This window comes from Bos taurus, chromosome X, assembly GCF_002263795.3.
Source record: "Bos taurus isolate L1 Dominette 01449 registration number 42190680 breed Hereford chromosome X, ARS-UCD2.0, whole genome shotgun sequence".
Lineage (NCBI taxonomy): Eukaryota > Metazoa > Chordata > Mammalia > Artiodactyla > Bovidae > Bos > Bos taurus.
In genome coordinates, this window is record NC_037357.1 from 71,731,060 (window position 1) to 71,758,596 (window position 27,537).

Genomic DNA, 27,537 nt, shown 5'->3' on the forward strand with positions numbered 1-27,537 from the left:
TATAAATGAATGAGCATGGTGGTGGGCTGAATTTGGCCTACTGACTCAGTTTGCCAACCCGTTCTAAAATTTTGAATTTAGATTTTATCTTATAGGTACTGAGGAAATATTGGATACTTTTGAATGGGAAAATTATATGATTGAATTTTTTATTTTGAAAAGATAACTCAGGTGACAGAGACAGAGTATAGGGTAAATTGGAGAAGAGAGAGACTGGAGGAGGCAGGCTGGAAAATCAAAGAAGGCTGTTAGTGTAGATGTAGACAGAAGATGATGAGTGTGGGGGCAGTAGCAATAGAAATTGACATTAACAAATTGATTCAAGCTAAATTTTCGAGGTGAGATGAATAATACAGTTTGATTGGATATGGGGCATAAAGGAGAAGAGTAAAAAAAAAATCTATCAGTAACAAAATTGAAGAGAAGGAGAATATAGAAAACTTGTGATGAAAGAATAATGAACTTGATTTGGGAACTCTCCATCTGTGGTACACCTCTAGGTAGAGGGGAAGGATGTCTATTAGGTAGAAAATGTGGTCCCAGAGCTAAGGTGAAAGATAATGTTCTAGGTAAAGATTTCACAGTAATTAGTATGTGAGTAGGTAAGATTGCAGGGACAGCATGAAAACAGAGAAGAAAGCCCAGGATAAAATTTGAATGAACTGTAAGCATTTCATCAAGAGTGAGTTGGAGTAAAGAAAAACAATATAAGAAAATAAAAAGCCAAGGTTTAGAGAGGCAGGGGAGAATCAGAAATTATATTTTGGAAGTCATAATAAGAGAATTATAAATTTGGTCAATATTCCTTATAAAATTTGCTATTAAATTTATAGTCTCAATGGTTTAGAAGGTTTAACACTAGAAATAATTTTTATTCAATTCAGCATACACTTGAACACCAAATTGATACAAAACCTTTTCTAAGTGTTCAGGGCAGCACTTGCTTTCAAGGATTTGACTTTTGGGAAAGTTTAGACAGATTCTGGAGTATGATTATAGTACAAGACATTGTCTCAGTCCTTTTAGACTGCTATAACAAAATAGTATAGACAAAAGTTATTTATAAACAACATTTATTTCTGACTATTTTGGAGTTTGAGAAGTCTAAAATTAGGCTCTAGCAGATTTAGTGTCTAATTAGGACCAGTTTTCTGGTTCATAGATACCTCACATGGAGGAAGGAGCAAGGGAACTTTCTTAGGCCTCTTTTATAAGGCTGCTAATTTTCTTCCCTGAAGGTTCCACATCAGTTGTTCAGTCACTAAGTCATGTCCAACTCTTTGTGACTCCATGAACTGCAGCACACTAGGCTTCTCTGTCCTTCACTGTCTCCTGGAATTTGCTCAAACTCATGCCCATTGAGTTGGGGGTGCCATCCAACCATCTTATCCTCTGTCACCTCCTTCTCGTCCTGTCGTCAGTCTTTCCTAGCATCAGGCTTTTTTCCATTGAGTTGGCTCTTCACATCAGGTAGCCAAAATATTGGAATTTCAGCTTCAGCATCAGTCCTTCCAGTGAATATTCGGGATCGATTTCCTTTAGGATTGAATGGTTTGATCTCTTTGCTGTCCAAGGGACTGTCATAAAAGTTCAGTCTAAAGCAGACACAGACTAACTGATTTAAGGGAAATACAATAATGAACATTAAGGAAGAAGAGATTGAATTGATTAAGAGAAATAAGGAAAGATATTAAGGAATAAGTGATCTTTGAAATGAACTTTGAAGGATAAATTATAACTGAAAGAGGGGACCATTCCAGGTGAGAGTATATCTGCATAGGACAGAAAAAAAAGGCTCGTCTGATTTTAAATGGAAAATTTATACCTTGGAGTAGTGTGAATTATGGTTGAATATTTTGGGAAAGATGGGACTGGATTAATTAAACAAATATTTGATTGTTTTTTGCTTCCAAGGGACTGAGCTGAATCAGTACATGATACAGTAGACATTAATCTCTGTCCTTAAAGTGCTGGTAATTAATCTTAGATCAGAGATGTACACAAATAACTAATATTAGGATTACGATAAGTGAAGCTGGAGAGTTTACTTTTGGTTGAAGTGACTGAAAAATATTTCATGGAAGAGAATGGTTTTAGGTTGTGCCTCCAAGGATAAGGATCTTGACAAGCTGAAATGGCTGAAGTGTGGCATAAGACTAAGGGAATAGCATAAGCAAAGGTGCTGGGTTGGAAAACTTGGAGAAGTTTAGGTTTGAAGTTGAGGAGAAAGTTAATTTTTTTAAATCAAAAGATGTCTAGTTGTTCCAGTACCACTTATTTAAAATTATAGCTTCTTCCATTGCATTTGATTAGTACTTTTTTAAAACATCAGTTATAAATGTTTGTCTGAATCTACTTCTTGGTCCTCTGTTCTGTTCCATTGACCTATGTATTTAACTCTTTACCAGTACTGTATTGTTTTGATTACTGTACATACAAAGTCAGCCTTAACATTGGAAAGAGTAATCCTTCCCACTTTATTATTTTTTGAGAGTGTTTTCAGCATGCTAGGGCCTTCTAGGGCCAGCCAGTGCCATTCCATAAATTTTAGGACAAGGACGTTATGTCTGTAAAAGCCTTTGGAAAGGAATTGCAGGAAGCCTTTGGAAAGGAATTGCAGTAAGAGCTTACTTAATTGCAGTAAGATCATTTTGAGGGAATTGATGTTTACTTTGTGGAGACTTCCAATTCATGAACATGGTATGTCTCTATTGAGGTCTCCGTTTTAGTGTGTCTGCCCTTTGAATGCCTTCTTGCAACACCTATCATCTTACTTGGGTTTCTCTTACCTTAGGCGTGGGGTATCTCGTCATGGCTGCTCCAGCAAAGCGCAGCTGCTGCTCCTTACCTTGGATGAGGGGTATCTCCTCATCACTGCCCTTCCTGACCTTCAGCGTCGGATAGCTCATCTAGGCCCTCCTGCACCCGCGCAGTCACGGCTCCTTGGGCGTGGAGTTGGTCCTCTTGGCCGCTGCCCCGGCCTTTGGCGTGGGGTTGGCCTCCTGGCCACCGCCCCTGACCTCGGACGCGGGGTAGCTCCTCTCGGCCTCACCCCCTGACCTTGGACGAAGGGTAGCTCCTCTCAGCCGTTCCTGCGCCGTCACAGCCTGGCACTCTCGGCCACTGTCCCTGACCTCGGACGTGGGGTAACTCCTCTTGGCTGCCGCCCTTCAGGCATGGCGTCCTCCCAGCTTCTGCCCCTGACCTCGGACATGGGGTAGCTCCTCTCGGCCACGCTTAGTGCTCCAGTCTCAGCCGCCTGTGCTTAGGGCGCCAGTCGCACCTGCCTGCGCTTGATCGCACTAGGACCACAGCTTTGTCTAACTCAGTGAAACTAAGCCATGCCCGTGGGGCAACCCAAGATGGGTGGGTCATGGTGGAGAGGTCTGACAGAATGTGGTCAACTGGAGAAGGGAATGGCAAACCACTTCAGTATTCTTGCCTTGAGAACCCCATGAACAGTATGAAAAGGCAAAATGATAGGATACTGAAAGAGGAACTCCCCAGGTCAGTAGGTACCCAATATGCTACTGGAGATCAGTGGAGAAATAACTCCAGAAAGAATGAAGGGATGGAGCCAAAGCAAAAAGAATACCCAGCTGTGGATGTGACTGGTGATAGAAGCAAGGTCCGATGCTGCAAAGAGCAATGTTGCATAGGAACCTGGAATGTCAGGTCCATGAATCAAGGCAAATTGGAAGTGGTCAAACAAGAGATGGCAAGAGTGAATGTCGACATTCTAGGAATCAGCGAACTAAAATGGACTGGAATGGGTGAATTTAACTCAGATGACCATTATGTCTACTACTGCGGGCAGGAATCCCTCAGAAGAAATGGAGTAGCCATCATGGTCAACAAAAGAGTCAGAAATGCAGTACTTCGATGCAGTCTCAAAAACGACAGAATGATCTCTGTTCGTTTCCAAGGCAAACCATTCAATATCACAGTAATCCAAGTCTATGCCCCAACCAGTAACGCTGGAGAAGCTGAAGTTGAACGGTTCTATGAAGACCTACAAGACCTTTTAGAACTAACACCCAAAAAAGATGTCCTTTTCATTATAGGGGACTGGAATGCAAAAGTAGGAAGTCAAGAAACACCTGGAGTAACAGGCAAATTTGGCCTTGGAATACGGAATGAAGCAGGGCAAAGACTAATAGAGTTTTGCCAAGAAAATGCACTGGTCATAACAAACACCCTCTTCCAACAACACAAGAGAAGACTCTATACATGGACATCACGAGATGGTCAACACCGAAATCAGACTGATTATATTCTTTGCAGCCAAAGATGGAGAAGCTCTATACAGTCAACAAAAACAAGACCAGGAGCTGACTGTGACTCAGATCATGAACTCCTTATTGCCAAATTCAGACTTAAATTGAAGAAAGTAGGGAAAACCTCTAGACCATTCAGGTATGACCTAAATCAAATCCCTTATGATTATACAGTGGAAGTGAGAAATAGATTTAAGGGCCTAGATCTGATAGAGTGCCTGATGACCTATGGACTGAGGTTTGTGACATTGTACAGGTGACAGGGATCAAGGCCATCCCCATGGAAAAGAAATGCAAAAAAGCAAAATGGCTGTCTGGGGAAGTCTTACAAATAGCTGTGAAAGAAGAGAAGTGAAAAGCAAAGGAGAAAAGGAAAGATATAAACATTTGAATGCAGAGTTCCAAAGAATAGCAAGAAGAGATAAGAAAGCCTTCTTCAGCGATCATTGCAAAGAAATAGAGGAAAACAACAGAATGGGAAAGACTAGAGATCTCTTTGAGAAAATTAGACATATCAAGGGAAACTTTCATGCAAATGATGGGCTCAATAAAGGACAGAAATGGTATGGACCTAACAGAAGCAGAAGATATTAAGAAGAGGTGGCAAGAATACACAGAAGAACTGTACAAAAAAGATCTTCACGACCCAGATAATCATGATGGTGTGATTACTGACCGAGAGCCAGACATCCTGGAATGTGGAGTCAAGTGGGCCTTAGAAAGCATCACTACGAACAAAGCTAGTGGAGGTGGTGGAATTCCAGTAGGGCTATTTCAAATCCTGAAAGATGATGCTGTGAAAATGCTGCACTCAATATGCCAGCAAATTTGGAAAACTCAGCAGTGGCCACAGGACTGGAAAATGTCAGTTTTCATTCGAATCCCAAAGAAAGGCAATGCCAAGAATGCTCAAACTACCACACAATTGCATTCATCTCACACGCTAATAAAATAATGCTCAAAATTCTACAAGCCAGGCTTCAGCAATACGTCAACCATGAACTTCCAGATGTTCAAGCTGGTTTTAGAAAAGGCAGAGGAACCAGAGATCAAATTGCCAACATCTGCTGGATCATCGAAAAAGCAAAAGCGTTCCAGAAAAACATCTATTTCTGCTTTATTGACTATGCCAAAGCCTTTGACTGTGTGGATCACAATAAACTGGAAAATTCTGAAAGAGATGGGAATACCAGACCACCTGATCTGCCTCTTGAGGAATCTGTATGCAGGTCAGGAAGCAACAGTTAGAACTGGACATGGAAAAACAGACTGGTTCCAAATAGGAACAGGAGTATGTCAAGGCTGTATATTGTCCCCCTGCTTATTTACCTTATATGCAAAATATATTATGAGAAACGCTGGGCTGGAAGAAGCACAAGCTGGAATCAAGATTGCTGGGAGAAATATCAGTAACCTCAGATATGCAGATGACACCACCCTTATGGCAGAAAGTGAAGAGGAACTAAAAAGACTCTTGATGAAAGTGAAAGAGGAGAGTGAAAAAGTTGGCTTAAAGCTCAACATTCAGAAAACGAAGATCATGGCATCTGGTCCCATCACCTCATGGGAAATAGATGGGGAAACAGTGGAAACAGTGTCAGACTTTATTTTTCTGTGCTCCAAAATCACTGCAGATGTTGACTGCAGCCATGAAATTAAAAGACGCTTACTCCTTTGAAGGAAAGTTATGACCAACCTAGGTAGCATATTCAAAACAGAGACATTACTTTGCCAACAAAGGTTCATCTAGTCAAGGCTATGGTTTTCCCAGTGGTCATGTATGGATGTGAGAGTTGGACTGTGAAGAAAGCTGAGCGCCAAAGAATTGATGCTTTTGAACTGTGGTGTTGGAGCAGACTCTTGAGAGTCCCTTGGACTGCAAGGAGATCCAACCAGTCCATTCTGAATGAGATCAGCCCCGGGATTTCTTTGGAAGGAATGATGCTAAAGCTGAAACTCCAGTACTTTGGCCACCTCATGCGAAGATTTCACTCTTTGGAAAAAACTCTGATGCTGGAGGGATTGGAGGCAGGAGGAGAAGGCGACAGTAGAGGATGAGATGGCTGTATGGCATCACTGACTCGATGGACGTGAGTCTGGGTGAACTCCAGGAGTTGGTGATGGACAGGGAGGCCTGGTGTGCTACAATTCATGGGGTTGAAAAAAGTCGAACACGACTGAGCGACTGAACTGAACTGATTGAGTTCTCCTTTGCTTTCTCTCATCAGGATTTTATACTTACAGCATACAGATATTGTACATGTTAAGTATATATCTAAGTATTTTTTCAATGATCAAAAATAGTATTGTGTTTTTAATTTGGTTTCTGCATATTCATTATTAGTGTGTAGAAATGAATTTGATTTGTGTATGTGTATCTTCTTTCCTACAACCTTGCTGAGTCCACCTATTTCTAGGAGTTTTCAATCTCTTTTTAAACATATTCTATCTTGCTTTCTTATACTATAGTTTTGGGATTGGGTGATTTGACAGATATTATTATGTTCTTTTCTCTGCATATAAGTTAAATAAGCAGGGGGACAATATACAGCCTTGACATACTCCTGTTCCTATTTGGAACCAGTCTGTTGTTCCATGTCCAGTTCTAACTGTTGCTTCCTCATCTGCATAGAAATTTCTCAAGAGGCAGATCAGGTGGTCTGGTATTCCCATCTCTTTCAGAATTTTCCACTTTATTGTGGTCCACACAGTCAAAGGATTTGGCATAGTCAATAAAGCAGAAATAGATGTTTTTCTGGAACTCTCTTGCTTTTTTGATGATCCAGTGGATGTTGGCAATTTGATCTCTGGTTCCTCAGCCTTTTCTAAAACCAGCTTGAACATATGGAAGTTCACGGTTGACGTATTGCTGAAGCCTGGCTTGGAGAATTTTGAGCATTACTTTACTAGTGTGTGAGATGAGTGCAATTGTGTGGTAGTTTGATCATTTTTTGGTATTGCCTTTCTTTGTGATTCGAATGAAAACTGACCTTTTCCATTCCTGTGGCCACTGCTGAGTTTTCCAAATTTGTTGGCATATTGAGTGCAGCACTTTCACAGCATCATCTTTCAGGATTTGAAATAGCTCAACTGGAATTCCATCACCTCCACTAGCTTTGTTCGTAGTGATGCTTTCTAAGGCCCACTTGACTTCACATTCCAGGATGTCTGGCTCTAGGTGAGTGATCACACCATCGTCATTATCTTCATTGTGAAGATCTTTTTTGTACAGTTCTTCTGTGTATTCTTGCCACCTCTTCTTAATATCTTCTCCTTCTGTTAGGTCCATACCATTTCTGTCCTTTATCAAGCCCCTAGTCAAGGCTATGGTTTTTCCAGTGGTCATGTATGGATGTGAGAGTTGGACTGTGAGGAAGGCTGAGCGCCGAAGTATTGATGCTTTTGAACTGTGGTGTTGGAGAAGAGTCTTTAGAGTCCCTTGGACTGCGAGGAGATCCAACCAGTCCATTCTGAAGGGGATAAGCCTTGGGATTTCTTTGGACGGAATGATGCTAAAGCTGAAACTCCAGTACTTTGGCCACCTCATGCGAAGAGTTAACTCATTGTAAAAGACTCTGATGCTGGAAAGGATTGGGGGCAGGAGGAGAATGAGACGACAGAGGATGAGATGGCTGGATGGCATCACTCACTCGATGGACGTGAGTCTGGGTGAACTCCGGGAGTTGGTGCTGGCCAGGGAGGCCTGGTGTGCTGCAATTCATGGCGTCGCAAAGTGTTGAACATGACTGAGCGTCTCAACTGAAATGATTATGTTCTGAGTTGGTTTGGGCTAGAAGTTAAGGTTTGTGGTGAAACCTATTATAGTCGTTTTAGCATAGTTTACGTTTTGGGTCAAATGCTAATTTAAAAAATTTTTTTCTTTTCTTCAGAAGACCTATTATAGAATATTGGTTAAGAAATCAGCCTCTGAGGTCAGAGTGAATCTTGTCTGTATTGCTTACTAGCTTGGGACCTGGGGGAAGTTGTTAAACCCCTTTATGACTCAGCTTCCATGTCTTAAAAAGGTGGATATTAATAGTAATTATGGGGTTATATAAGTTAAACGTATAATGTCGATGTGCTACAAAATTCGCTTCAGTTATTTTTTAAGGTAGGTGGTATTATGTTTATAGATTTTATCGGTAAGGAAGAAGAAAGGTCATTTGTTCTTTTCTCAATACTGTGTTACCATTTTACTTCATCATTCTGCCAAAATAGGGGGAATTAGCAGAACCCATTCTGCCATACCTGTTGAGGTACATGCCTGGCTCTTTGATTTTTCCTATAGGATTACTGATGTATATATCCTTACCCCTGCTCTCCTTGCCCGTCAGACACATGTCCTCATTGTTTACCATTTTGTATTGAATAGTGACTTGGTACCCAAAAAAACAAGGAGACGAGTTCACTGCTTTGATCATCAATATCTTTTATGTGGTGGGAGATAAGTATTGCTGATATGTTTAAACATAAAGCACTAACTGAAGAGGCAGGTATCATATAAGAAGAAAGATGTTGGACCCAAGATCAAGTATCCTCCTTCTCTGTTTATTATCACCTGTATGACTTTGGAAAACTTGCTTCACCAGCCTGAATCACAGTTTATTTATATGTAAAATGAGTGGTTGGACTAAAAATTAATCTATAAAGTCCTTTCAAGCTCTGGCAAAATTCTATAATGTACACTAGTTCAAAGAGAGAAAGGTAGAGCATGGTTGCTTGTAGATTACTTTCTAGGCCCTCAGAAATGGTGATTAGCCTCTCAGAATCTTCACTAGTGTTGGTTTGCATTTTTCCTTTTTATTTTTGACAGATAAATATTGTATACATTTAAGTTGTGCAACGTGGTGTTTTGATATATGTCTGTCATGTGAAATGATTACCACATTTGTGTGTGTGATGAGAACACTTAAGATCCACTTTCTTACCAAATTTCAAGTATACACTAGATTATTATTGTTAATTATTGTCACTAAGCTATATATTAGCTATGTATTAGATCTCCAGAATTTTTTTCATCTTAAACCTGAATGTTTGTACTCCTTGAATAGTATCTCCTTTTCTGTCTCCCCCAAGTCTCTGGAAGCTACCATTCTACTTTATTGTTAGTATGAATTCAATATTTTTAAAAAAGTTTCTATGTATGAGTGAACTCATGTAATATTTATCTTTTTCTGGCTTATTTCATTTAGCATAATGTCCACCAGATTCATCCATGTTGTCATAGATGGCAGGTTTGCATTTTCTCATTGCAAAAGGCAGCTGTTTTCCCTCTCTCCTGCATTTCCTATATCGAGAATTAAAGAGCACAAAGGTCAGTTACTTTTTAAATGTAAATCTCAATGAAAAATTTCATAAGACAGAAAATGATTACAAATATTAAATTTCTAATTGTACTTGTGGGCAAATGTTTCTTCATGTGGTTGAATCAGATGCTTATTTGAGCCTATGCTTTTTACAAAATGGACATTTTTAATGCACATTTTAAAAATTGAAGTAATTTGTTGCACATAAAGTGTAAATTTAAGGATTGCAACATGTTGATTTGATACATTTACATATTGTAATACGATGTGCATTGTAATGATAGTTAACACCTCTAGCACATTACATAATTATCATTTTATGTTAGCGATTGGAATAGTTAAGTTCTAGTCTTTTAGCAAATTTGATGATTATAAATTAATTCTGTTGTCCATATTCACTGTACTGTGCATTATGCTGCCCCTAGGACTTATTTACTACTTATTAGAAGTTTATACCCTTAAATATCTGTCTATCCCCCTGTCCCCAGCCCCTGATAACCACTATTTTACTCTCTTTATGAATTTGGTTTTTTTTAGATTCCACTTATAAGTGATATTATATAGTACTTATCTTTCTCTGTCTGAGTTATCACACTTTTATTAAAGTCTTCAAGGTCTATACATGTTGTCACAAATGGCAAGATGTCCTTCTTTATCATGGCTGAATAATATTCCATTGTGTATATATTTATATACCATAACTTCTTTATCCATTTGTCTGTTGATAGGTAGGTACATAGATTGTTTCCATATTATGGCTATTGTGAGTAATAACACAGTAAACATGGGAGTGAATCTCTTCAGTGTCCTGTTTTCATTTCTTTTGAGTATATAATGAGAAGTGGAACTGCTGGATCATATTGTAGTTCTTGTTTTTTGACTGCACCGTGCAGCATGCAGAATCTTAGTTCCCGGACCAGGAGTTGAACTTGTGCCCCTGCAGTGGAAGCGCAGAGTTGTAATCCCTGGACTGCTAGGGAATTCCCTGGTAGTTGTATTTTTAATTTATTGAGAAACCTACATATTGTTTTCCATAGTGACTGAACCAATTTACTTCTCGCCAACAGTGTACAAGGGTTCCCTTTTCTCCTCATCCTTGCCAATTCGTGTTACCTCTTGTCTTCTTGATGATAGCCTTTCTAACAGGTGTGAGGTGATATCTCATTGTGGTTTTGCTTTGCATTTCCCTGGTGATTAACGATGTTGAACTTCCTTTCATTTACCTGGTTCACATTTGGGTGTCTTTTTTGGTTTTAGTTCCTCTGCCTTTTTTTTTTTTTTTTTTTTCTCTGCCCACTTTTTAATAATATTTTTTTGTTGTTATTGAGTTTGAGTTCTTTATATATATTGGATATTAACCCCTTATCAGATATATGGCTTGCAAAAAATGTTTTCCATTCTGTAGTTTGTCTTTTCATCTTGTCAATTACTTTGCTGAGCAGGAGCTTTTAAGTTTGAAGTACTAGCTGTTTTTTTTTTGTTGTTGTTGTTTTTATTTTTGTTGTTTATACTTTTGGTGTCACATCTGAATAATCATTGCCACAACCAATATCAAGGAGCTTCTTCCCTATATTTTCTTTTTAGAAGTTTTATGGTATCACATTTTTGATACATTTTGAGTTAATTTTTGTGAGTGATGCAAGATAGGGATCTGGTTTCATTTTTTGTTGTTGTTGTTCGCCTGTGTTTATCCAGTTTTCTCAGCACCATTTGTTGAAGAAACTGTCCTTTCCCCATTGAGTGTCCTTGGTTCCAATGACTTTGTTTTTGAACATCAGTTAACTTTAAATGTGAGAGAATTAATTCTAAGGTAGGTTGATAAGAAGTTCTGAGTCTCCAAGGAGGAGAAAGTGGAATGGGGCTCTCAAGGAGGAGAAAAGGACATACTTTTTATATCTACATTGCTTTGTCTTAGTCACATAAGACATTTTTTTCTTAAACTCTTGAGTTGTTATGGCAACAATTTTTAAGACTAACTTTTTTTAAGCCAAGAGCTAATGATTATACAAGAAAACAATACATTTTTCTCAAGGGTATGTTTTTCCTTAAGCTCTGTATTACTGATTATATAACAACAGTATATCTTGCTAAAGGACATGTTTCTCCTTAACAAGAACCATCTGACTAATCTTATTTTCTTTTTTTTAATATAAATTTATTTTAATTGGAGGCTAATTACTTTATAATATTGTATTGGTTTTGCCATACATCAACATGAATCCACCATGTATGTACACATGTTCCCCATCCTGAACCCCCCTCCCACCTCCCTCCCCATACCATCCCTCTGGGTCATTCCAGTGCACCAGCCCCGAGCATCCTGTATCATGCATCGAACCTGGACTGGTGATTCGTTTCATATATGATATTATACATGTTTCAATGCCATTCTCCCAAATCATCCCATCCTCGCCCTCTCCCACAGACTCCAAAACACTGTTTTATACATCTGTGTCTCTTTTGCTGTCTCGCATACAGGGTTATCATTACCATCTTTCTAAATTCCATATATACGCATTAGTATACTGTATTGGTGTTTTTCTTTCGGGCTTCCCTGGTGGCTTAGAGGTTAAAGCATCCGCCTGGATTACAGGAGACCTGGGTTTGATCCCTGGGTCGGGAAGATCCCCTGGAGAAGGAAAATGGCAACCCACTGCAGTACTCTTGCCTGGAGAATCCCATGGAGGGAGAACCCTGGTAGGCTACAGTCCATGGGGTCACAAGGACTTGGACACAAATGAACGACTACACTTTCACTTTTTTTTCTTTCACTTTCTGGCTTACTTCACTGTATAATAGGCTCCAGTTTCATCCATCTCATTAGAACTGATTCAAATGTATTCTTTTTAATGGCTGAGTAATACTCCATTGTGTATATGTACCACAGCTTTCTTATCCATTTGTTTGCTGATGGACATCTAGGTTGCTTCCATGTCCTGGCTATTATAAACAGTGCTGCAATGAACATTGGGGTACATGTGTCTCTTTCAATTCTGGTTTCCTCAGTGTGTATGCCCAGCAGTGGGATTGCTGGGTCATTAGGCAGTTCTATTTCCAGTTTTTTAAGGAATCTCCACACTGTTCTCCACAGTGGCTGTACTAGTTTGCATTCCCACCAACAGTGTAAGAGGGTTCCCTTTTCTCCACACCCTCTCCAGCATTTATTGCTTGTAGACTTTTGGATCGCAGCCATTCTGACTGGTGTGAGATGGTACCTCATAGTGGTTTTGATTTGCATTTCTCTGATAATGAGTGATGTTGAGCATCTTTTCATGTGTTTGTTAGCCATCTGTATGTCTTCTTTGGAGAAATGTCTGTTTAGTTCTTTGGCCTGTTTTTTGACTGGGTCGTTTGTTTTTCTGGAATTGAGCTGCAGGAGTTGCTTGTATATTTTTGAGATTGGTTGTTTGTCAGTTGCTTAATTTGCTATTATTTTCTCCCATTCTGTAGGCTGTCTTTTCACCTTGCTTAGAGTTTCCTTTATTGTCCAGAAGCTTTTAAGTTTAATTCAGTCCCATTTGTTTATTTTTGCTTTTATTTCCAATGTTCTGGGAGGTGGGTCATAGAGGATCCTGCTGTGGTGTATGTTGGAGAGTGTTTTGCCTATGTTCTCCTCTAGGAGTTTTATAGTTTCTGGTCTTAGGTTTAGATCTTTAATCCATTTTTAGTTTATTTTTGTGTTTGGTGTTAGAAAGTGTTCTAGTTTCATTCTTTTACAAGTGGTTGACCAGTTTTCCCAGCACCACTTACTAAAGAGATTGTCTTTTCTCCATTGTATATTCTTGCCTACTTTGTCAAAGATAAGGTGTCCATAGGTACATGGGTTTATCTCTGGTCTTTCTCTTTTGTTCCACTGATCTATATTTCTGTTTTGTGCCAGTACCATACTGTCTTAATGACTGTGGCTTTGTAGTAGAGCCTGAAGTCAGGCAAGTTGATTCCTCCAGTTCTATTCTTCTTTCTCAAGATAGCTTTGGCTAGTCGAGTTTTTTGTATTTCCATACAAATTGTGAAATTATTTGTTCTAGCTCTGTGAAAAATACCATTGGTAGTTTGATAGGGATTGCACTGAATCTATAGATTGCTTTGGGTAGTATACTCTTTTTCACTATATTGATTCTTCCGATCCAGGAACACAGTATATTTCTCCATCTATTAGTGTCCTCTCTGATTTCTTTCACCAGTGTTTTATACTTTTCTATATATAAGTCTTTAGTTTCTTTAGGTAGATATATTCCTAAGTATTTTATTCTTTTCATTGCAGTGGTGAATGGAATTGTTTCCTTAATTCTCTTTCTATTTTCTCATTATTAGTGTATAGGAATGCAAGGGATTTCTGTGTGTTGATTTTATATCCTGCAACTTTACTATATTCATTGATTAGCCCTAGTAATTTTCAGGTGGAGTCTTTAGGGTTTTCTATGTAGAGGATCATGTCATCTGCAAACAATGAGAGTTTTACTTCTTCTTTTCCAGTTTGGATTCCTTTTATTTCTTTATCTGTTCTGATTGCTGTGGCCAAAACTTCCAAAACTATGTTGAATAGTAGTGGTGAAAGTGGGCACCCTTGTCTTGTTCCTGACGTTAGGGGAAATGCTTTCAATTTTTCCCCATTGAGGATAATGTTTGCTGTGGGTTTGTCATATATAGCTTTTATTATGTTGAGGTACGTTCCTTCTATTCCTGCTTTCTGCTTTTATCATAAGTGGATGTTGAATTTTGTTAAAGGCTTTCTCTGCATCTATTGAGATAATCATATGGCTTTTATTTTTCAATCTGTTAATGTTGTGTATTACATTGATTGGTTTGCAGATATTTAAGAATCCTTGCATCCCTGGGATAAAGCCCACTTGGTCATGGTTTATGATCTTTTTAATTTGTTGTTGGATTCTGATTGCTAGAATTTTGTTAAGGATTTTTGCATCTATGGTATTAGGGTGATGGTGGCCTCATAGAATGAGTTTGGAAGTTTACCTTCCTCTGCAATTTTCTGGGAGAATTTGAGTGGGATAGGTGTTAGCTCCTCTCTAAATTTTTGGTCGAATTCAGCTGTGAAGCTGTCTGTCCCTGGGCTTTTGTTTGCTGGAAGATTTCTGATTACAGTTTCAATTTTTGTGCTTGTGATGGGTCTGTTAAAATTTTCTATTTCTTCCTGGTCCAGTTTTGACAAGTTGTACTTTTCTAAGAATTTGTCCATTTCTTCCAAATTTTCCATTTTATTGGCATATAATTGCTGATAGTAGTCTCTTATGATCTTTTGTATTTCTCTATTGTCTGTTGTGATCTCTCCATTTTCATTTCTAATTTTATTGATTTGGTTTTTCTCCTTTTGTTTCTTGAGTCTGGCTAATGGTTTGTCTATTTTATTTATCCTCTCAAAGAACCAACTTTTGGCTTTGTTGATTTTTGCTATGATTTCTTTTGTTTCTTTTGCATTTATTCATGCCATAATTCTTAAGACTTGTTTCCTTCTACTAACCCTGGGGTTCTTCACTTCTAATTGCTTTAGGTGTAGTGTTAGGTTACTTATTTGACGTTTTTCTTGTTTCTTGAGGTATGCCTGTATTGCTATGAACCTTCCCCTTAGAACTGCTTTAACAGTGTCTCACAGGTTTTGGGTTGTTATGTTTTCATTTTCAATCATTTCTATGCATATTTTGATTTCTTTTTTGATTTCTTCTGTGATTTGTTGGTCATTCAGCAGCATGTTGTTCAGCTTCCATATATTGGAATTTTTAATAGTTTTTCTCCTGTAATTGAGATCTAATCTTACTGCATCATGGTCAGAAAAGATGCTTGGAATGATTTCAGTTTTTTTTTTTTTTTTTAATTTACCAAGGCTAGATTTATGGCCCAGGATGTGATCTATCCTGGAAAAGGTTCCATGTGTGCTTGAGAGAAAGGTGAAATTCATTGTTTTGGGGTGAAATGTCCTATAGATATCAATTAGGTCTAACTAGTCTGTTGTATCATTTAAAATTTGTGTTTCCTTGCTAATTTTCTGTTTAGTTGATCTATCCATAGATGTGAGTGGGGTATTAAAATCTCCCACTATTATTGTGTTATTGTTAATTTCCCCTTGCATACTTGTTAGCATTTGTCTTATGCATTGTGGTGGTCCTATGTTGGGTGCATATATATTTATAATTGTTATCTCTTCTTCTTGGATTGATCCTTTGATCATTATGTAGTGTCCTTCTTTGTCTCTTTTCACAGCCTGTGTTTTAAAGTCTATTTTATCTGATATGAACATTGCTACTCCTGCTTTCTTTTGGTCTCTATTTGCGTGGAATAACTTTTTCCAGCCCTTCACTTTCAGTCTGTATGTGTCCCCTGTTTTGAGGTGGGTCTCTTGTAGACAACATATATAGGGGTCTTGTTTTTGTATCCAATCAGCATGTGTTTGTCTTTTGGTTGGGGCATTCAACCCATTTACTTTTAAGGTAATTATTGATGAGTATGATCCCATTGCCATTTACTTTGTTGTTTTGGGTTCAAATTTATACATCCTTTTTTTGTTTACTGTCTAGAGAAGATCCTTTAGCATTTGTTGGAGAGCTGGTTTGTTGGTGCTGAATTCGCTCAGCTTTTGCTGGTCTGGAAAGCTTTTGATTTCTCCTTCATATTTGAATGAGATCCTTACTGGGTACAGTAATCTGGGCTGTAGGTTATTTTCTTTCATCACTTTAAGTATGTCCTGCCATTCCCTCCTGGCCTGAAGAGTTTCTATTGAAAGATCAGCTGTTATCCTTATGGGAATCCCCTTGTGTGTTGTTTGTTGTTTTTCCCTTGCTGCTTTTAATATTTGTTCTTTGTGTTTGATCTTTGTTAATTTGATTAATATGTGTCTTGGGTGTTTCACCTTGGGTTTATCCTGTTTGGGACTCTCTGGGTTTCTTGGACTTGGGTGATCATTCCTTCCCCATTTTAGGGAAGTTTTCAACTATTCTCTCCTCAAGTATTTTCTCATGGCCTTTCCTTTTTTCTTCTTCTGGGACTCCTATGATTCGAATGTTGGGGCGTTTAACATTGTCCCAGAGGTCTCTGAGATTGTCTTCATTTCTTTTTATTCGGTTTTCTTTTTTCCTCTCTGATTCATTTATTTCTACCATTCTATGTTCTACCTCAGTAATCCTATCTTCTGCCTCTGTTATTCTACTATTTGTTGCCTCCAGAGTGTTTTGGATCTCATTCATTGCATTATTCATTACATATTGACTCTTTTTTATTTCTTCTAGGTCTTTGTTAAACCTTTCTTGCATCTTCTCAATCCTTGTCTCCAGGCTATTTATCTGTGATTCCATTTTGTTTTCAAGATTTTGGATCATTTTCACTATCATTATTCGGAATTCTTTATCAGGTAGATTCCCTATCTCTTCCTCTTTTGTTTGGTTTGGTGGGCATTTATCCTGTTCCTTTACCTGCTGAGTATTCCTCTGTCTCTTCATCTTGTTTATATTGCTGTGTTTGGGGTGGTCTTTCTGTATTCTGGCAGATTGTGGAGTTCCCTTCATTGTGGAGTTTCCTCACTGTCGGTGGGGTTGTACTGGTGGCTTGTCAAGGTTTCTTGCTTAGGGAAGCTTGTGTTGGTGTTCTGGTGGGTGGAGCTGGATTTCTTCTCTCTGGAGTGCAATGAAGTGTCCAGTAATGAGTTATGAAATGTCATTGGTTTTGGAGTGACTTTGGGCAGCCTTTATATTGAAGCTCAGGGCTGTGTTCCTGTGTTGCTGGAGAATTTGTGTGGTATATCTTGTTCTGGAACTTGTCGGCCCTTGGGTGGTGCTTGGTTTCAGTGTAGGTATGGAGGCGTTTGATGAGCTTCTGTTGATTAATGTTCCCTGGAGTCAGGAGTTCTCTGGTGTTCTCAGGATTAGGACTTAAGCCTCCTGCTTCTGGTTTTCAGTCTTATTTTTACAGTAGGCTCAAGACTTCTCCATCTATATAGCACTGATGATAAAACATCCAGGTTAATGATGAAAGGTTTCTACATAGTGAGGGATACCTGGAGAGGTTCACAGAGTTACATGGAGAAGAGATGAGGGAGGAGGGAGTTAGAGGTGACCCGAATGAGAAGAGGTGGAATCAAAAGAGGAGAGAGCAAGCTAGCCAGTAATCTCTTCCTTATGTGCACTCCACAGTCTGGACCACTTAAAGATGTTCATGGAGGTATACAGAGAAGAGAAGAGGGAGGAAGGAGACAGAGGTGGCCAGGAGGATAAAGGATGGAATCCAAAGGAGAGAGACAGATCCAGCCAGTAATCAGTTCCCTAAGTGTTCTCCACCATCCAGAACACACAAAGAGATTCACAGAGTTGGATAGAGAAGAGAAGGGGGAGGGAGGAGATAGAGGCGACCTGGTGTAGACAAAGGAGAGTCCAAAGAGGGAGAGAGCAGTTCAGCCAGTAATCTTGCTCCCACGTAAAAATGGGTACTGAAGATTGGGTTTTTAATGGTACAAAATTGATAACAAAAGCCAAAAAGCAAAGATTAAAAATCTAAAGTAGAATTTGGATTTTCAAAAATACAATATTAAAGAAAAAGTCACAAAAATTATTATATAAATATATATATATATATAAGTTTGATTTAAAAACTAGGGTATCTTTTTTTTTGCAAAGTAACTGTAGGTTATGAAAATGAAAAATAAAGGAGTAATAGAGGACTTAAAAATTTTAAAAAATTGAAAAAAAAGAAAGTAAAAATAGTAAAAATATATCTAGGACTTTCTCTGGTGTTGTTGTGGGCATTGTGGGGTCAGTTCATTTTCGGATAATTCCTTGTTAAGCTTATATTTCTCAAGATCTATAGGCCCCTTCCTATGTAGTCAGTAGTAACAAAGAGTTTTAATCTATTACACCTGTCACTTCCAAGGTGGATCCCTCTGTTTTAGCTTCTTCTGTTTGCTGGTCTCTTCCATTCTAAAGGAGATAAGCCCTGGGTGTTCTTTGGAAAGAATGATGCTAAAGCTGAAACTCCAGTACTTTGGCCACCTCATGCGAAGAGTTGACTCATTGGAAAAGACTCTGATACTGGGAGAGATTGGGGGCAGGAGGAAAAGGGGATGACAGAGGTTGAGATTGCTGGATGGCATCACCGACTTGACGGACGTGAGTCTGAGTGAACTCCGGGAATTGGTGATGGACAGGGAGGACTGGCGTGCTGCAGTTCATGGGGTCACAAAAAGTCGGACACAACTGAGCGACTGAACTGAACTCAGTGTCTAATATCTGCCCTGCCACAAGGGGGCAGTGGTGGACACTTTTTTAGCCTCGCTTGTTCAGTTGTGCTGTGGTGAGGGAGGGACCCTGCAAACAAATAACACTGGCACGTGCTGGCAGTATCTCGGCCACATTGGGTTTGACCCCGCTCATGGTGTGTGTGCTTTCCCTGTCTACACTGCTTAGGCTCTTGGTTGCTCTGCCAGGAACTGTCTGAGACCGGCCCTGTGTTGTATGCATTTTCCAGGTCTAAGCTGCTCAGGTTCAGGTACTTGGGTAGTCCTCAGAGGCGCAGACTTGGTTGATCCTGCATTTTGTGCCCTTCCCAGGTCTGAGCAGTTCAGGTGATGAGGTGTTGGTGAGCGCGGTTCCTGCGACTTATCGCCTCACCTGTCCCTGCCGCTGTTTTCTCGGTGTACAACCGGCGCACCTTCTCAGGCGGTTATTGACCATCCAGAATCCCAGGAAGTCTTAGTTAGCAGGGAAGCCTGCTTGCAGTTTGGTAAATAATGCCTCTCTGGGGCCACAATTGCCCCCTTCCAGCTCTGGCTGCCTGTCACCAGAGGGGGATTGTCTGCAGCCAGCTAGCTCTGCTCAGTCCTTTGTTCTGTGAGCAGGCCTGGTGGTGTCTTAGGTTAGGGCTTTTCCCATGGTAATTATTCCACAGTCTGATTTGCTAGCCGAAGTTAGTTCCCTCAGATTGCCCTCGGGGCATTTGGGCCCAGTCCTTACTATAAGCGATGCAGCCCGAGCCTCCCTGCCCAGCCCCCGCTTGCTAGTGGAGGATACAGGCATCTGTGCTGCTTGTCCACTGGAGGTGTTACCCTTGGGCATGTAATCTCGTGGGTTTTAATTATTTATTTATTTTTCTTCCCAGTTATGTTGTCCTCTGTGGTTCTAAGGCTCGCCACAGCCTTGGCAGTCAGAGTGTTTCCTGGTGTTTGGAAACTTCTCTCTTTTTGAGACTCCCTTCCTGGATGGAGCTCCGTCCCTACCTCTTTTGTCTCTCTTTTTGTCTTTTCTATTTTTTCCTACCTCCATTTGAAGACAATGGGCTGCTTTTCTGGGTGCCTCATGTTCTCTGCCAGCATTCAGAAGTTGTTTTGTGGAATTTACTCAAGGTTCAAATGTTCTTTTGATGAATTTGTGGGGGAGAAAATGGTCTCCGTGTCCTATTCCTCTGCAATCTTAGGACTGCCTCTCTAATCTTATTTTCTTAAGAAATGTTTTGGGACTGGGTCTGGTAAGACCTTTCTATTGTTAGTTCTAATCTTGTTCACTCAAGATCTATGTTGTGGGAGTGGGTCTGGTAAAAGTATATAAGGCCTTGATAAGACTAGCAAGTGGGGCACTCTCCATCCTCCTTCTGATGTCTATGTCAGAAGCTTTCTCTGTCCTTTTTCACTGTAATAGAAATTCTGCCACACGAAAGCTCTGCGTAATCAAGCCTGGTCCCTGATCCCAAAGCTAAATCTTCTTTGGAGGTCATAAATCCAACATCATTCTCCATAAGCTATCACAGAGAGACTTATTTCTGGATTCTCAGTATGTTCCATTTGTATGTGGGTGTGTGTTTATACCAGTGCTATACTGTTTTACTATATCTTAGTAGTATAGTTTGAAATCAGAAAGTATGGTGCATCTGGCTTTGTTCTTTCTCAGGCTTGCTTTGGTTATTCTTGTGTTTTTGTGGTTCCTGTACAAATTTTAGGATTGTCTTTTCTATATCTTTGAACTATGCCATTAGTGGTTACATTGAATCTATAGGTAGCTTTTGGTGGCATGGACACTTTAACAATCTTTCCATCCATGAACATGGGATTTCTTTCCATTTGTTCTTCAATTTTTTTCAAAGAAGTCTTATGGTATTTTTTTTTTTTTTGCATAGATCTTTTACATTATTGGTTAAATTTATTCCTATTTTGTTGGTTTTGATGCTGTTGTGAATGGAATAAGCTTGTTTACAGATGTTTCATTAATTTTTGTGTTTAGAAGTGAAACTTTTATCTTTATGTTGATTTTGCATCCTGAAACTTTACTGAATGTGTTGATTTATTCTAACATGTATAAAATCATATCATCTCAAAAAAAAGAAAAATCCTATTATCTGCTAATAGCAACTGTTATACTTCTTTCTTTCCCATTTGGATGTCTTTTATTTCTTTTTCTTAGGTAATTACTCTGTCTAGGACTTCAGTACTAACCTGAATAAAAGTAGTGAGAGTAGGCATCCTTGTCTTGCTCCTAGTCTTAGCGGGAAAAATTTTTGATATTTTCCATTGAATGTGATGTTAACTGTGGATTTGTTGCATATGGCCTTTATTATGTTGGCATGCTGTTTCTATATCCAATGTATTGAAAATTTTTACCATGAAAGGATGTTGGATTTTTCAAATGCTTTTTCTTCATCTTTTGAGATGATTATGTGATATTTATATTTCATTCTATTATTGTTTTACATTATATCTATTGATTTGCATATGCTGGACCATCCTTGTATCCTAGGGATAAATTCCACTTGATCTATTAATGTTTTCTTGAATTAGGTTTGCTGATATTTTGTTGAGAATTTTTTGCATCTGTGTTCATTAAGATATCCATCTTCAGTTTTCCTATAATGTCATTATCTGACTGTAGTATCAGAGTAATCCTGGCCTTGTAGAATGAATTTGGAAGTGTTCACTTCTCTACAATTTGAAAGAGTTTGAGAAGGAATGGCATTAATTCTTCTTGAAAGTTTTGGTGGAACTGGCCTGTGAAATCATCTGTTCTAGGGTTTTCTGTTTTGAGAGCTATTTGATTGCTGATTCAGTCTGTTTACTCGTTATTGATCTGTTCAGATTTTCTGTTTATTCCTGCTTCATTGTTGGTAGGTTATGCGTTTTTAGAAATTTATCCATTTCTTCTAGGTTATCTAAGTGTTGGCATGTAATTGTTCATTGTAGTCTCTTACGAACCTCTGTGTTGGGTTGGCCAAAAAGATCTATCATTTTTTTTTCCCGAGAGATGGTTCTTAGTTGTCTTTAACTTGGTTTGAAATAGTTTTCTTAGGTTGTATTGTGTATAATGACGCTATCATATCAGCGTGCATTAAGAAAAAAACTTACTAAAAGTTGGTGAATTTTTGTGTAGCCATTTTAATATTGAAGATATTTTAATATTTTAATATTGAAGATGAAAAGCAACATTTTGACATATGATGCTTTATTATTTCAAGAAAGGTAAAAATGCAACTTAAACATACAAAAAAAGATTTCTTCAGTATATTGAGAAGGTGCTGTGACTGATCAAATGTGTCAAAAGTGATTTGTGAAGTTTTGTCCTGGATTTTTTTCGCACTGCATGATGTTCCATGGTTGCAGAGACGAGTCAAAAGTAATAATGATCAAATTGGGACGTTAATTGAGAAGTCAGTGTTATACCACATAGGAGATAGTTGACATACTCAGAATATCCAAATCAAGTGTTGAAAATCATTTACACCTGCTTGGTAAATTAATCATTTTGATGTTTGTGTTCCACATAAATTCAGTGTAAAAACTTTCTTGACCATATTTCCGCATGTTATTCTCTTCTGAAACATAACAGAAATGTTCTGTTTTTTAGAACAAATTGTGATAGATGATGAAAAGTGGATACTGTATAATAATGTAGAATGGAAGAGAGTGTGGGGCTAATGAAATAAGCTACCACCAACCAGACCAAAGGCTGGTCTTACCCAAAGAAAATGATGTGCATATAGTGGGATTGGAAGGGAGTCCTCTATCATGAGAACCTTCTGGAAAACCAAATATTAACTCCCACAAGTACTGCTCCCATTTAGACCATGGAAAGCAGCACTTGATGAAAAGCATCTGGAATTAGCAGAAAATGCATAATTTTTCACCAGGCTAATGCAAGACCACATGTTTCTTTGATGACCAGGCAAAAACTGTTATGGCTTGGCTGAGAAATTCTCACTGATCTGCCATATTGATCAGACACTGAACCTTTGGATTTCCATTTATTTCGATCTTGACAAAATTCTCTTAATGGAAAAAATTTCAGTTCCTTGGAAGACTGTTAAAAGGCACCTGGAATAGTTCTTTGCTTAAAAATAAAAAGTTTCGTAAAGATGGAATTATAAAGTTGCCTGAAAAATGGCAGAAGGTAGTGGAACAAAATAGTGATACACTGTGCAATAAAGTTCTCAGTGAAAATGAAAAAAATGTGTCTTTAATCCAAAATTGAAGGAACTTCTTGGCCAACCAAATATTTCTAATCCAAAATCGAAGGAACTTCTTGGCCAACCAAATATTTCTGCAGTATTATTTGAGTCTTCTCTTTTTTTTCTTAGTCTAGCTACAGTTGTCAATTTTGTTTATCTTTTTAAAGAACCAGCTCTTAGTTTTGTTGGACCTTTCTACTGTTTTTCTTGTCTGTTTCACTTATTTTCCCTCTGATCTCTTATTTCTGTCCTTCTGCTATTGGGTTTTACTTTGTTCTTTCTAGTTTCTTGAAGTGATGTTGTCTATTCCCAATTGTTCTAATTTTTTGATACATTCTGCAGCATCTCATTGGGTTTGATATGTTTCCATTTTCATTTATTTACATATAGTTTTCTATTTCCTTTTGGTTTTTTCCTTTTACAATTGCTTGTTCAGAAGTGTGTTGTTTAGTTTTCACATGTTTGTAAACTTTCCAGTTTTGCTCTTTTTGTTGATTTGTAGTTTCATACCATTATGGTCAGAAAAGATAGTCAAAATGATTTTAGTCTTCTTAAATTTGCTAGGACTTGTTTTGTGTCCTGTCATATGATCTTCTAAGGAACAAGCGTCTTTTTTAATAGTCTTTTCCTTTAAGCTGTATACTAAAGTTAAGGAGTTAACATACCATTCTAATATGGAATTATAGTTTTCTAACTCTGTCCATTTTTAACCTTTACCAGAGTGTTTCATATGTTATCATCTTGCTTTTTAGTGTTTTTTTTTTTTCCTCAACTTGAAGAACTCCTTATAGCATATCTTTTCAAAGCAAGTATACTGGTGTTGAACTCCCTCAGCTTTTGTTTGCCTTAGAAATCCTTTATTTCTCCTTCACTTTTGAAGGATAACGTTGCTGGGTAAAGTATTCTTGGCTGGCAATGTTTGTTTTTCAATAATTTGAATGTATCATTCCACACTCTCCTGACCTATAGAGTCTCTCTGAGAAATCTGCTGATAGCCTAATAGGATTTCCTTTGTAGATTATTTTTTTTCCTTTTGCTGCCTTTAATATTCTTTCTTTATCATTGATTTCTGAAATTTTCATTATAATATGTTTTACAGAAGGTCTTTTTAAATTGTGGTAATAGGGTTTTCTATTAGCTTCATGTACTTGCATGTCCTTTCCCATGACTGCAGTGTTTTCAGCTATCATTGTCCAATTAGTTTTTCATCAAAGGGGAGAGAAAAAAAAGAAAAAACTCAACTGCTACAATGCTGACATCAATCCCCTAGTGCATTTTAAGTTTGGATTCTGCTATTGATAGCTGTATCCTCTCAAGAAATCATGTTTACTATGAGATTTAAAAGAAATATTCATTTTATTTTTAAAGAAATGTTCATTTTAAATCAACATTTTTTATTAAGTATGTAAAATACAAAACCTTAAATTTAGTATAAGATAAATATTTTATACTTTATTACTAATTTCCCCAATTTTAAGATTATTTGCTACTTTGTAGTCTTTGTCTGCTGTTATATGATTGTTTCAACATGTTTTAGCAGAGGTTTCCTAATCTTTTTTTTTTTTGGTCTAATAATATTCTATTTTTCATGTATGGAGATAATAGAAGGAAATGTACTTTGTGTTTACTTTTTCCCCCACAGAATTTGTGCATTTTCAATTGCAATGATCCTTCTCTTTCTTCCTGCTTACTGATCTAGGTGCTTTAATATTACTGACTGGATTTAGGAGAACAGACTGTGTTGTCTTGAACAATTGTAGAAATAAGCTGATGTACTAATGAAAGTTTTCTTGATACAACCACCCTGTAATAAGTCCTTGATTTGGATTTGCTGTCCTTGTTATTGCTTCTTCTAATATTTTTTAGGTCTTTTTTTTAATCATTTAATATTTGAAGGTCTAGCACTGACCTTTGAAGTCAAGATAACAAATAGTACATGTTGTGCTATACTCAACAAATGTTCTAAAATATGCACACTTTTTTCTAACAGTAGAATTTTACCAGCTATTGATACTTTATAATTTTTTTTCATATGAAATGATGGATGACCACTTAATGGAGAGGAAAGTGAAGAAAAGAGTAACATAAGAAAAGAAGCACATCCTTATAAAAAATTCAGGATGTCACAGCATGAGGAAGTTCAAGCTATTATTGAACACTAGATGAAAAAAGTCAGTGTGATTCTAACTTTATTAATTTGAAATACAGTGTTCTGTATTGTAATTTTGAAACAAATAGAACTTGATTACATTAAATGGTGCATTAATATCCAATAATACAGTAGAATATTATTTGCTTTGCATTATGGGATTTTGTTTCTTTTTTCAAAGGCCATCATTATCCATTTCTCAATGTAACTAAATAGCATTTAAAATGTTAATAGAATAAAATGACAGATTTCAGGAGAACATTTATGTGAATTTTATTCAGTTTTAATTAATTTCTTTAATATGTTCTTTATAAAATTTGAGGCTTCTTACGGGATTACTGTGTTCTCTCCCTTTTACTCTTCATTACCACTTCTAACTGATGTTGAGAAAGTGCAGTATATTAAGCCAAAATAAGTTTAAGTTACTGTTTTTTAGTGACACTAGTAAAGTTACCTGTAAGAAAATTATCCAATGATGTGATTAAGTATTCCAGGTATAACATGAGGAAAAGACCTATAAAGCAGAAAGTAACCAGTAATTCACAATAGAAAACATTTAAGTTAGACAGGATATTTTTAAATATTGGATATAATGCAACAGAGTGAACTAGAAATTTTAACATAAAGAGATTCAAAACTTGAAATAGTATTAGTGCTTAAAATGTGATGAGTGGTTATATTTGGTCCTAAACAAACATATCTATTGTGAAGGTGAGGCATAGTAGTGCAAGTTAAATGTATTTATAAACCTATGGACGAAAATTTGGCTGTACTACAGTGGGTAGAAATTGAGTGATAAATTTATATAGGATTATATTAAAGACTGGGCAGTATGAATGATGCTTTCCTAGTAAAGAGGTAAAAAAGCAGGTATCTAGATCAAACTAAAAATGAATGTTCCCCATTCCTCCCAAGTCCAATTTAGTTATTATGTTGAGGCATTTAAAACTACTACTTTTGTTTGTAGAAAATGATTGCATATTAACAATTTCATATGGTTAATCCATGTAAGAATACCCTCAAAACACATTTAAAGTTCCAGTTAGCATATGGGGAAGGAATTTATAGATTTATTAAAAAGGAATAGATGGGATAAATTAACTACTAAAGTTTTAACTGTTGGGGATAATTATATTTTGCTTTAGTCTTCTCTATCCAAGAGAAAGATTTCTAAACTGTAAAGGGTAGAGGGTAGAGCTAGTGTGGTGAAAAAAAAAATCTCATATATGAGTGAGTACCTGGCTACTTTAAGAGTTTCAAATAAATTAAGTCCTGGTATACTGAACTAATTTAGGTATTCTTTGTGCAAACAGAGTAGACAAAAGAAATGGGAATACCCAATGAACAAGTATACAAAAAGCAACAAAGAATAGATCTTGAAATTATTGATGGGTGAATTTAGCTTTAACCCCAGGAAAATTTTAGACAAGCTTATTTAATAACTTTGTGTACTTTTATTTTTTTTAATTTTAATTTTTCATTGGAGTATGATTGCTTTACCATGTTGTTTTTCTGCTGTACAACAAAGTGAATCAGCTGTATGTATACATATATCCCCTCCCTTTTGAACCTCCCTCCTACGTCCCCCATCCTACCCATCTAAGTCATCAAAGAGCACTGAGCTGAGCTCCCTTTACTTTATAGCAGGTTCCCACGGTAGTGTATATATGTCAATCTTAATCTCCCAGTTTGTCCCACCTTCCCCTTCTGCCTCTGTGTCCCCATGTCCATTCTCAATGTCTGTGTCTCTATTCCTGCCCTGGAAATAGGTTCTGCGGAAGACCTAAATAGACCTCTCTCCAAAGAAGACATACAGATGGCCAAGAGTCACATGAAAAGATGGCTCCGCATCACTAATTATTAGAGAAATGCAAATCAAAACTACAATGAGGTATCACCTCACACGGGTCAGAATGACCATCATCAAAAATAACTACAAACAATAAATGCTGGAGAGGATATGGAGAAAAGGGAACCCTCTTGCATTGTTGGTGGGAATGTAAATTGTGGAGAACAGTATGAAGGTTCCTTAAAAAAGTAAAAGTAGAACTATATATGACCCAGAAATCCCACTTTTGGGCATATACCCTGAATAAAACATAATTCAAAATGACATGTACTCCAATGTTCATTGCAGCACTATTTACAATAGCCAGGACATGGAAACCATCAAAATGTCCAATGACAGATGAATGGATAAAGAAGATATACATAAATACAGTGGAATATTATTCAGCCATAAAAAGGAACGAACTTGGGGCTTTTATAGAGATGTGGATGGACCTAGAGTCTGTCATACAGAGTGAAGTAAGTCAGAAAGAGAAAAAAACAAATATCATATATTAATGCATATATGTGAAATCTAGAAAAATGGTTCAGA

The 27,537-nt window shown here is 37.5% G+C and overlaps 1 protein-coding gene across 6 annotated transcripts in view; it reads left to right on the forward strand.

The window, feature by feature from the left end:
* Positions 1–27,537, forward strand: part of BRWD3 (bromodomain and WD repeat domain containing 3) — a 156,853-nt gene that overhangs the window by 29,577 nt on the left and 99,739 nt on the right. Inside the window, exon 7 of one of the 6 annotated variants that reach the window (XR_009493521.1) lies at positions 26,927–27,464. The exons of 2 other annotated variants lie outside the window; for them this stretch is intronic. Coding sequence is in view for 3 of the 4 variants with exons in the window: in XM_024988810.2 (XP_024844578.1) it covers positions 9,474–9,591 (118 nt within the window). In the remaining variant the exon portion in view is untranslated. Of the gene's footprint in view, positions 1–9,469; positions 9,592–26,926; positions 27,465–27,537 lie in introns of those variants that run through there. 3 more of the 6 variants (XM_024988812.2, XM_024988810.2, XM_024988811.2) reach the window with 3 other exon arrangements.